Below are 17,085 nucleotides of genomic sequence, written 5' to 3' on the forward strand. Positions count from 1 at the left end.
CACTAACTAGCTTGATAGAAGAATATAAAACACTACTGAATTTAAAACACAGTAGTTGAAATATAATGGTAAACATCGAGCGACAATTTCAGTCATTTTTTTTAATTTTATCATTTTTGTTCCCAGTAACATTTAATGTATCTTTCACCAATTTACAACAACCGTACTTACTTTACAGTATCGTAAAACATACTTTCTGAACGCGTGATTTATTCATAAATAGTGTACCTTGAACGAATCTTTAAGTGCATTGCATTGAAAGAGTCATTATTAGTATTTAAAAAAGCAAAATGTTACACAATAAACAAAAGCAAGAATAACACGCCTTGTCTGAGTATTATAATGTCTTATTTTGTTTCAAATAAGAATACAAAGTTAAGCAATTGTTGAAAAAGTCAACACTAGTAATTAGTTATCAAGGGTACCAGGATTATAATTTAGTAGGCCAGACGCGTGTTTCGTCTACATAAGACTCATCAGTGACGCTCATATCAAAATATTTATAAAGCCAAACAAGTACGAAGTTGAAGAGTAAACCGCTGTTCAAATCATAAAGTGGTAAAGGTAAGACAAATCCGGGACAAAAACCAAGAGGAACAAACCAACTATAAGAGGAAAACAACACTGAACTGTTACAAAAACAAACGCCAACATACATTTAAACGAACATTTTAATAACAACTGCCATGATTTGACTTGGTACAAGAGGTGTAAGCCAACTTCTCGCTATTACAACAACTCTAAGTATTGTACTATAAGTAAGTACTATATTGACAACGTTACGTGTCTGGAATACAGTATTAACAAACACAAGAACACACAGAAAATAAAAAAAATAGATAATATAATAGTACAGTACAGCATGTAATAACAACAGAATAACAAAGGATACTTCCCACCAATTACGACATCACACTAGGACACAACAAACGAATTATAAACTGGTCACACAAAGAGATCAACAACACAAACAGTAACATATTTTTTGTGACACCTATATAACAGAGGTCAATTTCTAAAAATAAAATGAATTTGTTTTATCAAACAGACAAGCACAATAATATAAATAGGGATTGAGATTGTAATAATTTGTATTTTTGTGTTATTCTAAACTTGTCTTTTTTCAAAATTAAAACTGTGTATTGCTTAAAACTTTACACGATATACAATGAAATGGCTAATATTTATCATATAAACATTTACAAGACAATAACAATCAAAACCGAGGAGTAAACAAAGACTCACAAAACCAAATACAGTTATACATAATAAATAAGAAACAATACGAACTCCACTAAAAACCGGGAGTGAAATCAGGTGCTCCTGATACAAATGATAGAAACTTACAGTGAAATTACTGTGATATCAGGCAAGATCATACAAGACCAGCAGTAAACACACATGAAATAAACATCATCAAACTAAAACACTGTAAACGAACAAGAGAAACTCGAGTATATTGACAAATAAAACATAAAATGTACCGTAAGCTCAGTATCAAAACCACAAACTATAAGACATCAAACAATAACAACTAGACTTCCAAAAAAAACATCTGCACTGTAGATATATAAATGTTGGATATATAAATTCACGTCATATAGCAATGCTTATCAGATACAAACATCGTATAGATTAACCAATGTGTGATTGTGTCCTTAAATTGACGGAATGTCCATTTTAGTCTTTCCTCCTCACAACCCTGCTGGGGCATTTTCTGAGTGAGGAGCATACTCTTGTATATGAGGTTCTTCAGTGTGAACATGAACGAAGTATAACGTCTCAATTGAGACATATAAACACCATACGACGGGGCAGAGGATTATGTTACTGCTGAGAAATTAGAAATTGATTATTGAGAAGCTAAGTTGACATCGGTCCATTTGTCATATTCTAATGTGAAGTCACCAATCTGTGTCAATATTGAGGAAAAGAAAAGATACGACGCGGTCCCTCTAGTATCATTAGTATCCTTAAAGTTACTGGGATAAAAGTTTACTGGGACATAGAAGATTCAAGAAATGACCAAAATATTGGTTATTCAGTGATAGGACATCATACAAATACTAGTATATGAAAGTAAAATTAAAGAATATCACAAAGTGCTTCTTTTTCTTGTCTTTTATAAGTTCTTAATGAAAGATGCTTCATACGGTTATACAAGAACAAATCGGTCGGTATGAATACATAATTAGTATCCATGGAATATCGACTGTCTTTAAAGAATAAGTTAATAAAACATATAAAGAAAACGTGTACTGAAATGTTTGCATAACCTAGTTTTTAACACTATTTGTCGAATTGTCATGTGGATTTTTCGAAAATTGCTTCAGCTAGAGTTTTGGCTTACATTGTATTTATCTTAATTTACAAAAGGGTCTGACAAGTTATTCAGTAAGCTAAGATAAAATTGCATTGTTTTTTTTTTCGTTTAGCAAGGGTTTAATGTTATAACATACCCTTCATTTCTTTGAAAAAGGTACACATGCGTAAAAACAGCAACATTTTCTCAATAATGATAGTGTATGACCGGAAAAGATGTGTTTCTTCGTTCACATTATGATAATGTTTTTGTTTTTTAATGGTGTCCATATATTAGTATCCTTATGCCATATATGCGGGGAATCAAATTGAAATAAAAAGTAAGCAATGCTCATCGGGACAATTAATAAAAAAACGTCACCCGTAACGCCATTTTCGATTTCCTTTTGTCAGGAAAGATCATGTTCCCTGAAACATAAATCATCGAAAACCAAGATTGAAACAATAGTTCTTGATTATTTCTGATTTTATCAACGGAAAATTCTAAAAGGTATAATGATAATAAAACAATCAAAACAAGAGAAATGAATACATACATGATAATAATTATTATTATAGGTTCAAGTAGACTTGGCAGTAGGGGACCGTCAGGACCGTCATTTAATGGACAAAACGGTAATGGACATGGGTCAATTGGTCAACAAGCAGGTGCAATGATTGCTCCTACAATTATGAAATTTTCTTTGGTTTCCACAATACCTACTACTACCACAATGGCTTCATTTTCATGTAACTTTAAAGGTAAATAATTGAATTTGTATGATAATCATAAATAAAGTCAATGTTTATATACTTGGAGAATTTCTAGTTAAATGTTGCAATTACCGCGGTCTAGTTAGATTTCCAGCAATATTAACAATGAATTTTTGGCTTTAGTTTTTTGTAGACTACAAACGAAGGCAGGCAATAATGACAATAAATAAATGCATGACTACACAAATTGTTTAGAACTCAAGTCTGAAACGTTAATATGATCAAAATGACAGCGGGAAAGTTCATGTGATTAAATCATGGTAAATCAAAAACATGATCAAGCTTATCGTTTTTCTAAAAATTGTGTCATGTCATTCACTTTCAAATATAAATGCAAAGTAGCAAATAAAACGTTACCAAAAATAATTCATACTAGTGGTTTGATAGGTACTGGTATTTGAATGCGGGAACATATGATCCTATATTTAATACAAAAAATAGGAAAAGAAATTATGTTGCTACCATAAGCGGTTGTTAGGGAGGTTACAGAGGACATGACAGATTTTAACCTTTCATTAATTTTAGAAAAAAAGTCAGCAAACATTTTCGAATTAGCATAAAAGGAAAAAATAAGATAAAAATAATACATATAAGAAGATGTGGTGGTACATGTGTTCAAATGAGACACCTGTCAATCAGGAACAAATAATTAGAATTGAGGCAACTTTAATGTGAAAGTCATTAACCAAATGTTCCCTTTAGTGCAAGAATAGTATATTCTACTTCCTTTTGAACATGATTCTTTTTTTATCAAGTTATCTGATAAAAACATTGTCTTACGTAGATTCAAATTACCATGACCTTTTACCTTGTACTTCAAAATGCATTAGGACCTTCCTCTCAGTTTGTGAGTCACACGTCCAAGTGATTTTACCAATGCGAACAGAAGTGTATTGTTTGGCAGCCAACAAACATTTCCTACACTGATACATATCCAATTTTATGACTTTTACCTGAAAACCTATTGGTATCGTCCTATCATTATATGTGAACATAAAACCACTTTTGGCATTGATCTAAGACGAGAAGGCCTCAACAGAATAAGGGTCTTTCATCCCGTTGTATGTACCATGTATCAAGTTAAGGTTGCAATCAGATAAAATATTGCATCATGCATCCGTCAATCAATATTACTCATTAAATTAGTTTCTATGTTACTATAACTTCATTTAGATGCTTTTAAATTATAAAATCGGTTATAATCATGTTGTTCCAGATAATCTAATTAATAAATATTCTTTTTGTTAGATTACATTTACAAACTTTTTATAATTATCATAAATAAAATTGCCAATTGTCAACTTCTACCTTGTGAAAAAAATTGTATAAAGAGCATTTAATTAATTCTAAATAAGAATTAAATTAGCAGAGGAGATGGTTTATATAAAAAAGAAGATGTGGTATAGTTGCCAACGAGACAAATCTCCACAAGAGACCAAAATGACAATGAAATTAACAACTATAGGTCACCGTACGGCCTTCAACAATGAGCAAAGCCCATACCGCATAGTCAGCTATAAAAGACCCCGAAATGACAATATAAAACAATTCAAACGAGAAAACTAACGGCCTTATTTATATAAAAGAAATGAACGAAAAACAAATATGTAATGCATAAACTAACGACATTATGTATTTATTTAAAGGAAATAACAATAAGATATCCATGAAAACAGATCAAAGTGAAACTAAGATATTTTAATACGGTTTATGAAATTGTTTGTGTCTGGTGAACAATTCATTAAACTCATCACAGATACCAGGATTAAATTTTGTAATTACGCCAGACGCGCGTTTTATATACAAATGACTCATCAGTTACACTCGAATCCAATACCAAAGTTAAAAAGACCAAATAAAGTACGAAGTTGAAGGGCATTAAGGACCAAAATTCCTAAACGTTTTCCAAAAACAGCTAAGGTAATCTATTCCTGAGGTAGAAAAGGTATTTCAAAAATTCAAAAGTTTTGTAAATAGTTAATTTATAAAAATGACCATATCAATGATAATTCATGTCAGCACAGAAGTGCTGCCTACTATGCTGGTGATATTCTCGGGGAATGACAACTCCACCAGCAGTGACATCGACCCAGTGGCTGTAAATAAACTTATAATAGATATCAAACAAGTGCAGGTGTTAATTGACTAATATCATAACTGCTTTAATAACCTTTTTCATAGATCATATATTTATTCTATAATGTATAAAATAATTTTGTAGGCATGTAGAACATGGTCTTTCTGTCAAATCACAAAGCGAAAATAAATTTTTAAAAACTACAGTTGTAGTTTGGGAGAAAACATTTCATACTAATCTTTTTCTGAATTCTCATTGTCAATGAAAAACATTTTCCTCCTTAACAAACGGTTCATCTGGATACATTTATAGTTTATACGTGTCATTTTTCAGAACGGGCTTCACCTGATATTTTCATACATATGAAAGGTTCCAAACGCCCAATTTGCATGGACATGAATTTCAAAGCTGGCAAGTACTTGATGCTAGAAGACAAAGGTAAGTTTGTGTGTCATATATTCTGACATCATTCACGGTTATATTCGGGGCAAATGTTGCCACTTAAGTTGTATATGTTTTGTTGTGTGTACTGTTGTTTGAATTTAAGGTATTTTTGTTTTTGCTATGGTATTATTATTATTGTTTTCAATTCTGCACTTCCTTTTGGAATATATCGCAGTTCTTTGTATCTACCAACTACAGTTAAAAAACATAATGATCACTTATTCTGTTTTTATTTATTTAGTTTTAAATGTACTAATTACCCGGTCATTTTCACTTGTATTTTTGTCCATCTGATGAGTTAAGCCTTTTTCAACTGATTTTTATAGTTCGTTCTTATGTTGTAATGTTATACCACTGTCCCAGGTTAGGGGGAGGGTTCGGATCCCGCTAACATGTTTAACCCCGCCACATTATTTATGTATGTGCCTGTCCCAAGTCAGGAGCCTGTAATTCAGTGGTTGTCGTTTGTTTATGTGTTACATATTTGTTTTTCGTTAATTTTTTTTTTATATAAATAAGGCCGTTAGTTTTCTCGTTTGAATTGTTTTACATTGTCTTATAGGGGCCTTTTATAGCTGACTATGCGGTGTGAGCTTTGCTCATCGTTGAAGGCCGTACGGTGACCTATAGTTGTTAATGTCTGTGTCATTTTGGTGTCTTGTGGAGAGTTGTCTCATTGGCAATAATACCACATCTTCTTTTTTTATATTTAATCTTCAATTTGTTATACAATTAGAAAATGAAAATTGACTTTTTAATTTTTTTTGGAAATCTCTATTTTCTAATAATCTTAATATTCACAGAGAATTGCTACACAGAAACATTTAGTAAAGTGACCTTTTCTCATCAGAAAGAAAAGGAAAGATGAAACGCAGTGGTGTTTATATCATGTTTACGTTATAATAAACAGCTATATATTACTACTTTCAATTTAAGAAGAATGTGAACATTACAGTCATGCATACAACTGAGTCTGATACGGATTAAGAATACGAAATAAATGAGCATATATAGTCCATAAAACAATCGAAAAAAGTGTCATATGTATTTCAAGACATTCAATGATCATGTTTATCTTAGTATGCGAAGTAATATGTCTTTTCAACAATTTCTGTACATGTTCCGGACCATATGAGTATTTGGACCATACGCGTATGGTGATGATCATATGGGTATATACTCGTATGGTCCGACCATACGAGTATAGTCGGGGTAATTAAGATTATGTTACAGCTTACTATTAATACTTCTACACTCTTCATATGATATGACCGTTTATTAAAAGGCCTAGGACGCTATCATATAGGTAATTTTATTATTATATTATGATAAAAAGATTAGCTAAATAAAAATTAGAAGTTTCACAAAGTTTATTTTACTTACTTGTCAAAACTTTAATAAACACATTTTATACCGATGGTCATTACCGATGACCAATGCCGATTTGTTATAACGGGTGAATGGCAATATGTCGACTTAAATAATTAAATTCCAAACTGTTATATAAGAACTTACTGGAAAGCAGCATAGTTTATTTTAAATGCCTTGTGAATATGGTGTATTGCAGACATTTTTCGATATTTGAGATATAGTAACAGCTTCATAAAAACACCGTAGAGACCTCGGTATCACTGTACGCAGCTGCAAAAGGGCTAGCTTTTCACTCGCAAATAAAAGGTGTAACTGAAAAGGATCGTGCACTACCAAGCCAAAATGCAAGAATGTAACTAGCGATGAAAACTAACTATGGGATCAATATTTAATTTTTACGTAAATTTTGAATTCTAGGATTAACAAACTGTCATATGACCATCATTGATTTTTTAGATACAGTTTTTGCATTATTGAAACTTTTATAATGTAATTTGAACAAACATACCTAAATGGTTTAAATACTCATATGGTCCGGCCCATTAATAACCAAACGAGTATTATACTCATCTGGTCCGGAACATATACTTAATTTCACATACCCTAATTACGAAACAAAACCTTATTTTTTTACTGAATAATGGAACATTGAAAGAGAAGCGAAAGATACCAAAGAGACATTAATAGTAGGATTTGTTCCTCATTAGGACAAGATACTTGTTTCTATGTTGGCTTTTTTTAAATGAAATACAGCAAGATCAACTCTTTCCATTTGTCCTTTAGTTTGGAATGGCAAATACTTGTGTAAAGTGTAGAAAAGTGAAATGTTTTAATTCCATTTCAATATTAAAAAATCTTAGATTTATGCATATAAGAGATCTTTGGGAATTTGTTGTATCCACATTTAAATCACGCCACCTGTAGGAAAAGTATTTAAACAATTTATTTGAAAGTCGCCAAAGAAAATGAAACAAAGATATACAATACATGATAAAGGTAAACCTACGGTCCCGAAATATAATTATGCAATTGCACAAATTTCATACATATAATTTCCTAAATTATCAAAAATGCAAAAAGTAAAATCACAAAAATACTAAACTCAGAGGAAAATCAAATCGGAAAGTCCTTAATCACATGAAAAAATCAAATGACAAAACACATAAAAAACGAATGGACAAAACACACGAAATATGCGTCTGTCTTCAATAACAACTAATGCCAATTATAGTATAACTAATCGCCGTATTTGAATATCAAAAATAAGACAACGCGTGACCGAACGACGCATGGATTAAACGAGTGCGCAGCACGAGTTTAATCCATAGCGGCGTTCGGTCACAAGTTGTCTTATTTTTTATATTCAAATACGGCGATTAGTTATACTTTTTATTACATTGTCAAATTGCTTTTTTTTTTATGAAATTAATGTAAAAAATGTAAGGAACTATATTGTTTTCCTACGCATGTTTTGTTTTGACGTTATCGACGTCTTGACAACGCCTATTGTTGTATGACGTCAGAGAGTGAAATAACCACGTTTATTTCACATGTGAAATTATCGGATTTATCTAACTGGGAAATCAATGTAATTCATTGCAACCAATGTAATAAAGTATTTTATCAACTGTTCCGATAATATTATTTACATGTATTTGGTTAAATTGTTCACCTTTCAAATAACACAATTCAGATAGTTGATTTTAATTGTACTGTTCCTTCTTTTTTAATACAGACAAATCACTTACCGTAACTTTCAGTGTGTGTACAACGTCAGGGAATAGTAACAATAGGATCGGGTATATAGAAGAAGTCGTAATTAGAAACGGTCAGAACGAGGTTAACCTAAATAGCGAAGGAACAGAGACAGAGAAATGGTCAAACATTGGATACAGATATACAAACACATTCAGCAATCATAACATTACATTTAACATTCTACCATCAAGAGATGGGAAGAGTCTACAGATTGATGTCAAAGTAGGGCAAAGCAAATTCGTTGGTGCCAAAGGACTATTAGGTAGTAGGATTAATTTACTTTTCTATCTACTTTGTTTATTTTTCTAAAATAATTTATATATAGCAATTTCAAGATTCATACAGGTGTCTACTTTGTATTTGTTTTGGCTTTCAAACGTTTGTATCTGGGCGTCACTAGTTAGTCTTGTGTGGACGAAACGCACTTCTGGCGTATCAAATTTCAAACCTGGTGCCTTTTGTTAGCTATTATTCGTGTGTTTCTTTGTCCAATATGTTCTCCTAATTATTTGTATTGTAGTCCTGTATTATTGTGTTGTCATTTTAAAATCATATTTAATATTGCCATTAAAGCGGGAGGTTTGGCATACACTAGGTTCAACCCACCATTTTTTCCTTTAAAAAATGTCCTGTACCAAGTCAGGAATATGGCCATTGTTACATTATAGTTCGTTTCTGTGTGTGTTATATTTTAACGCTGTGTTGCTGTTGTGTAGTTTGTTTCCTTTGAGATATAGACCTATGACTCATAGTTTCTAAGAAAAAGACTTAACCAAGACAAGAGTGCACACGCTGAAATGTCTCACCAGTGTGAATTCACATTACTATAAGACGTGTCACGGAAATTTTCTATCCCAAATTCATGTATTTAGTTTTGATGTTATATTTGTTTTTCTCATTGGATTTTGTCTAATGCTTAATTCGTTTCTGTGTGTGTTACATTTTATGTTGTGTCGTTGTTCTCCTCTTATATGTATTGTGTTTCCCTCAGTTTTAGTTTGCAACCCAGAGTTGTTTCTTTCTATTGATTTATGAGTTTCGAACAGCGGAATGCTACTGTTGCCTTTCTTTATTTATGTAGAAAAATACATAGAAACGGTTTGAATGATATTGTCGCCAACGTACATGTTTTGAGGAAAAAAATGTGTGATAATCTTAATGTTGCAGTGCAAGGTTTATTGACATTTAAGTCATACGTTGAATTTGTATTCATTTTGTTACATTTTGCGTGCATCCTCACACTTCAGCCGAATACACCCCTCGTTAGAATAAGAAAAAACACTTAAAAGAATCTAAGTTGCACGTACCACAACTAAATTGCATTTGGAATATAAAACAAATATGATATTGGTGTCAGATTTAGAATTTCCATATTCCTTGTAAAATTTGTTATCGGTGTGACAATTTTCAAATAGCGAGCTAATTGAGTGACAATTAATTGATCGGTAGAGTAAAATGAAAAAAAATATATAGTGTCATAATCCAATGTTCAAAAAAATAACCAACATATGTCAACGTAACTTTTGATATTTGTCAAGACCAAACGAAAAGATATTATTAAGTCACAGATTTTGTCTAGACTGGTTTTTGTATAGGATAACTATTTGTTGAATTAACTTATGTTTGACTTTGGTGCAGCTACATGTGTTATTTAATTTACTACAGGGACATTTGTTGGACTTGAGATAGAAAGAGTGAACTCCAGAATTGTGAAACTCAATCCAAATTTGGGTGGTGTTTGTACTAGCAGAAATATAACTAATATTAGAATAAGCCAATCACGGATAGACAGACGGTGCTGGAAAATCGATGATTTGAAACCTTCTCCTGCGAATTCAAAGGACTTGGTACCAACATTTTGCAAATACAAAACAATGTAGCGAAACGAAACGAAACTTTTATAAAATAAAAGCGGGTTATTCAGTGTGCTCCACATTTTTTATGTCATTTTCTAATAGACAGAAAAAATATTACAGTTATTCCTTAAATATACCTTAATATAACACAGACGTTTTTTCCACCCAACGTCGGTAGACGAATTTATTACAATTGACATACTTCGGTAGGTCCCTACTGGTCATTCTGTCAACAAGAGTAGTCGTATTATACACCATTGTGTAGAAAAATCAATTTAGATTTACGACATAACACGTTTTAGTGGGGTTGACAGCCGAGAAATTGGCAAATAACGGAATTTCGCCACCGTCGGACATTTTTCTGAAATGCGAGTTACAAAATGTAAGTACCTTGTGTTATATTAAAGAGTATAGGACATTTTATTCTGAGGCAAATGCATGTGTTTTTAGCTTATCAACATGAGCTGATGCCATCAATTGGCGTCCGTTGTCGTCCATCGTCTGTTGTCATCAGTCGTCGTTATCTGACGTCGTCGTCGTCGTCTTAAACATTTTAAAGAATCTTCTTTTCTTAAACTACTGGGCTTAATTCCGTCAAACTTTGACTGTATGTTCTTTAGGTTATCCAGTTTATTTATTGTATCTGAAATTTTGATGCATCAACAAACATGACCGTCATGGCTAAGAATAGAACACAGGGGTAAAATGCAGTTTTTGGCTGATATCTCAAAAACGAAAGCATTTTAGAGCACATCTGAGGTAAATATGTTCGATAGATCAAAATATATCAGCCTTGAAATTTTAAGGCCAACTGAATCACCCATTATCTGGTGGCTGTCACTAACTTAAAAAAATTAAGGTATTTTTTGCAGTTTTGGGTTATTGTCTTAAATATTATTATAGATAAAGTTTAACCGTAAACAGCATAAATGTTCATCAGAGCCAGATCTACAGAAAAAAAATTTCAATTGAATTGTCAATCGACCCCTTCAAAAGTGAATCCACTTTAGAGAAAATTTTAGACAATTTGTTCATAATGTTTTCTAACATTTAAAAATATTCTCCTCTAAAACCACTTGGTATAATACTTCTCAACTTTAACTGAATGCTCCTTAAAGTATATATATTTTCTAATTGTATATGAAAGTTTGATTTATAAACAGACATCGCAGTCATTACAAAAAAAAACCCATATAGGGCAAATGCAGTGGTTTGCTTACATCTCAAAAACTAAAACATTAACAGCAAATCTGATAAAGGTATCAATGTGCAATAGGTCAAGATCTATCAGCCCTGAAATTGTCAGATGCACCAATTAACCCATTGTTTGGTTGATGTTACTAAAATGGACACCAAGCTTATACTTATTACATTCAAAAATACCTGTTATATTATACTACGGACTATGGTTAAGATCCAGTCGGTTCCTGTAAGAAGTTCTTGTCGGGAGGTGTTTTTCTTCACTTTACTCCGAACTTTATTTGGCAATGTTATCTTGACTATTCCACTCTTTTGATAAGTATATTTGAAAACTTGTTGATTGAATTCCACTTCAGATTCAAGAGTATTGACATCCCAGTACATCACATAAATAAAGGCAACAGTAGTATACCGCTGTTCAAAACTCGTAAATCTATGGACAAAAAACAAAATCGGGGTAACAAACCAAAACTGAGGGAAAGGCATTAAATATAAGAGGAGAACAACGACACAACACTAAAATATAACACACACAGAAACGGACTAAGCATTAGCCAAAATTTGATGAGAATAACAAATATAACATCAAAACCAAATACATGAATTTGGGATAGAAAAGTACCGTGACACGTCTTATAGTAATGTGAATTCACACTAAAATATAAGAGAAAACAAACGACACAACGGAAACACAACGTAAAAATGTTGCACACACAGAAACGAACTATGATATAACAATGGCCATTTTCCTGACTTGGTACAGGACATTTTTAAAGAAACAAATGGTGGGTTGAACCTGGTTTTGTGGCATGCCAAACCTCGCACTTAAATGGCAATGTTAAATATAACATTAAAATGACAACATAATATTACAGGACTACAATACAAATAAATAGGAGAACGTATTAGGCAAAGAAACACATGAATAATAGATAACAAAAGGCATCAGGTTTAATATTCAATACGCCAAAAAAGCGCCTCGTCCACACAAGACTTACCAGTGACGCCAAGATATATGTTCGAAAGTCAAAAAAACGTACAAAATTGTACAGCACTGAGGATCAAAAGTTTAAAAAGGTTGTGCCAAATACGGCTAGGGTTTTCTGCTTGTGATAAGAACATCCCGATTATTTAGAATAATTTATGCTATTGCAAACAGTAAATTTTATCAAATGAATATAAAAGATATACATGATAAAACTGAAGTCTTAACTAGTTACAGAAAACAAAACCCAAATACATAATACAAAGACCAAAAACTACAGAAAATAGACACACCCGACTTAGTCCAGGCCTCAACGCAAAAAGTCATAAAAATGACGTCACATACGAAGTGGTGAAAAGGCACAAAAATTACGTCACATTTGAATTTCTGAAAGAGCACAAAAATGACGTCATATTTGAAAAATTATATCTCAAAAATAAGATAGAATTAGGATTGATTTAAGATTACAATAGAACCAAATACTGATATTACATTCAAACACAATGCACATTGCAATACTTATTAATAGCAATTAACTATATTATATATATGCCCGGTTTGTTCTGAATACAACTTCAAACGTAAAACATCGTTCAGATTATGCTGAACAAAATCAAATCTAATAAATGAAGGCGGTGATTAATTTTCTTTACAATAACACATGAATACAACAGAAAAGACGTCAACAAACCTGACGAGAAGCACAAATATAACATCAAACTAAATACATAAATTTGGGTAGATAAGTACCGTAACACGTCTTATAGTAATGCGAATTCACACTCGGCAAAACAGTTACAATCAGGAATAAGTCACGTTCGGTAATTAAAAGATTAGATGACGTCATGACAAACCACAATCTACCATGTGGTAAAAATGTCCTTAGCTAGTTTGGCCAAAGACACATCGTATGGATCAAGTAATTCGTGGTGGTGTCCATAAAATTTACGGAGTGTCAAAAGTTAATCTGTCCTCCTCATAACTTTGTTGAAGCAGTTTCTGTGTAAGGAGCACACTTCTGTATATGAAGTCCGTATAGTGTGAACAAGCAGGAGAATAGCGTATCAATTGTGATATGTAAATAGCATACGAATGGGCAGAGGGTATGTTACTGTATTAATAAGTATTAATACATTATTCTGCAAAGAGAGCCTTTTTTATATTCCTATACTTTAAAAATCGTATACTTGGGTGTGCATGATGACTCTTTATGAAGCTTAAGTTAGACATTTTCACATATGGGGTTAAAATTTTGTGTGGGACGTGAAATTAAGATTTCTATTATTTCACGCACAACGACAATCCCTTTGTTGGGAGGTTTTTTGAACCCACAAATGCGCTGAAAATTCAGTTCTTTGTCTACATTTGATAACTCAATAGTGTTAACACCTTTATCCTGTGGTCCTTTGATCTTCGAGTCGACCCAAATGAGTAAGTTAAGTTACTTGTTTAAAATTTCACGTGTCAAATATCTCTGCACTGAGATTGTTTGTTTACATATAAGATATGAGTATTTCCGATTCTGTATCTGTATCTGTATAGTACTGGAAATGAACTCAAGATACTGAGTAAAACTTGGCCAGGAAGTGTGTGTGCGCAACTGATGCAACTAGTCGCGCGATATAACTGCCTTAAACCTTTCCACAGTATTTCAGTTCACGGCAGTATTTGGTAGTTAGATCCAGTCGATGATAGTTTGTGGAAAAAATGAATATTTATATATGTCAGTATTTGCTGATAAGAGTTTTATTTGTTTGACCTTTGAAGTTCTGGATGGTCTAGTATTAACTTCTATGTGATGTTCAGTGGGGATGACTACCAGGTCGTTCACTATTTTGTACAGTAGTACCAGTCGTTGTTCGCGTCTTCTTTCCACAAGAGGTTTCCATCCAAGGTCCTTCATCATGGAGGTGACACTACTCGTACGTCTATAGTCTTTAAAAACGAATACAGCTGCTCTTCTTTGTATATTCTCTATGCGGTTTATGTCGTTTTGTAGATATGGGTCCCATAAGTGCCTGAGTAATCTAATACTGAGCGAACAAGCGAGATGTAGGCGGTTTCCTTAAAATGTTTGTTGCAGTGTGTAAGATTCCTTCTGATGAATCCTAGTGTAGAATTAGCTTTGTTGCAGAATTTGTTAATATGAATATTAACAGAATTTGTTAACGTGATTACTAAGGGTATACATGTAGCTGTATATGAACGGGGACCTGCTACGGTGAATTGACATGACATAGCATTTACTGGCATTAAATAAACTCATCATAGATACTAGGACTAAATTTTGTATATACGCCAGACGCGTTTGGTCTACAAAAGACTCATCAGTGACGCTCGAGTCCAAAAAAGTTAAAAAGGCCAAATAAAGTACGAAGTTGAAGAGCATTTTGGACTAAATTCTTAAAGTTTTGCCCAATACATGTAAGGTAATCTATGCCTGAGGTAGAACAGCCTTAGTATTTCAAAAATTCTAAATTTTGTAAACAGTTAATTTATAAATATAACCATATCAATAATAATTCATGTCAGCACAAAAGTGCTGACTACTGCGCTGGTGATACCCTAGGGGAAATAAATCCCCACCAGCAGTGGCATCGACCTAGTGGTTGTAAATAAACTCATCATAGATACCAGGACTAAATTTTGTATATACGCCAGACGCGTTTCGTCTACAAAAGACTCATCAGTGACGCTCGAGTCCAAAAAAGTTAAAAAGGCCAAATAAAGTACGAAGTTGAAGACCTTTGAGGACCAAAATTCCTAAAAGTTTTGCCAAATACAGCTTAGGTAATTTATGCCTGAGGTAGAACAGCCTTAGTATTTCAAAAATTCAAAATTTTGTAAACAGTTAATTTATAAATATAACCGTATCAATGATAATTCATGTCAGCACAAAAGTGCTGACTACTGTGCTGGTGATACCCATAGGGGAAATAAAACCCCACCTGCACCGGGATCGACCCAGTCGTTGTAAATAAACTCATCATAGATACCAGGACTCAATTTTGTATATTCGCCAGACGCGTTTTGATACCCTAGGGGAAATAAATCTCCACCAGCAGTGGCATACCCCAGTCCTTTGCCCAGTTGTCTAATGAGTCTAGATCTTTCTGTATTTGGAGTTGGTTCTGTGGTGTCTCGATGGTATTATACAGGAGGCAGTCGTCAGCAAACAGACGTACTTGTGATTTTACACATAGCGGGAAGTCATTAATATGACATAGAAATAGAAGGGGACCGAGGACAGTTCCTTGGGGTACCCCTGAGTCGACGGAACAAGATGAAGAAAATTCTCCTTCGACAATAACTCGCTGGTGTCGTTGCATTAGGAATGATTTAATCCATGCATTGGTATTACCATCAATTCCATAGTTCTTTAGTTTGTGTAGGAGTTTTCGATGAGGCACAGTGTCAAATGCCTTACTTAAGTCCAGTATGGTTAAATCAATTTGATTCTTGGCATCAAAAGATTTCATGATGTCATGCATCAGTAATAAAAAGTTGACTTTCACAGAAATTACCACTATGAAAGCCATGTTGGAGCGAGGTAAGTATGTTGTGTGCTTCCAGGTGTTTCAGGATATGCTTGCAGACTATGTGTTCGAAGAGTTTACAGCAGACAAAGGTGAGTGATACAGGTTGGTAATTTGCCGCTGTTTGTCTATATCCTTTTTTAAATATTGGACTGATGGTGGCGTTTCTCCAGTCAGATGGTAGCGTACCCGAGTCTTAACTAAGCTGGAATATGTGAATCACTACTGGTGCTAGTTCAATTGAGCATAGTTTTAGTAATTTGTGTGCAATGTCGTCTGGTCCACTAGCTTTGTTGATGTTTAGGTTTCTAAGCAGTTTTCTACTCCTTGTACTTCGATGTTAATGCTCTTCAACTTTGTATTTGTTTGGCTTTTTAACTATTTTGATCTGAGCGTCACTGATGAGTCTTATGTAGACGAAACGCGCGTCTGGCGTATAAAATTATAATCCTGGTACTTTTGATAACTATTTAATGTTATTCATACTTGGGTATTTTGATTCATGGGTCGGTGGTAGTTGGTCTGATGCGTTTTCTTTGGTGAAGACCGACTTAAATTGGTCGTTTAGTAATTCTGCCTTGGATTTGCTGTCCTGATGTAAAACTATTTTTTTTTTAATTCCAGCTACACCTATGTTGTCAGTACGTTTAGACTTTATGTATCGCCAAAAAGGTTTTCTATTTATTACCTTCCGCCAAAGCTGCGACCAGAATGGTGTTGGCATATTGCAAGTGAGCTTGTCGTACAGCTTTCTGTGTAGCTCTTTTATGTTGTTTAAATTTT

At 33.2% G+C, this 17,085-nt stretch overlaps 1 protein-coding gene across 1 annotated transcript in view; it reads left to right on the plus strand.

Moving 5' to 3' along the window:
- The window catches only part of LOC139483304 (inter-alpha-trypsin inhibitor heavy chain H3-like), a 29,692-nt gene extending 19,039 nt beyond the window's left edge, over positions 1-10,653 (plus strand). Inside the window, exons 9-12 of the mRNA XM_071267337.1 lie at positions 2,881-3,063; positions 5,486-5,590; positions 8,703-8,987; positions 10,391-10,653. Of these exons, the coding sequence (XP_071123438.1) occupies positions 2,881-3,063; positions 5,486-5,590; positions 8,703-8,987; positions 10,391-10,605 (788 nt within the window). The 3' untranslated portion in view covers positions 10,606-10,653. The remainder of the gene's footprint in view (positions 1-2,880; positions 3,064-5,485; positions 5,591-8,702; positions 8,988-10,390) is intronic.
- The last annotated feature ends 6,432 nt before the right edge of the window (positions 10,654-17,085 follow it).

This window comes from Mytilus edulis, chromosome 1 (genome assembly GCF_963676685.1).
Source record: "Mytilus edulis chromosome 1, xbMytEdul2.2, whole genome shotgun sequence".
Classification (NCBI taxonomy): domain Eukaryota; kingdom Metazoa; phylum Mollusca; class Bivalvia; order Mytilida; family Mytilidae; genus Mytilus; species Mytilus edulis.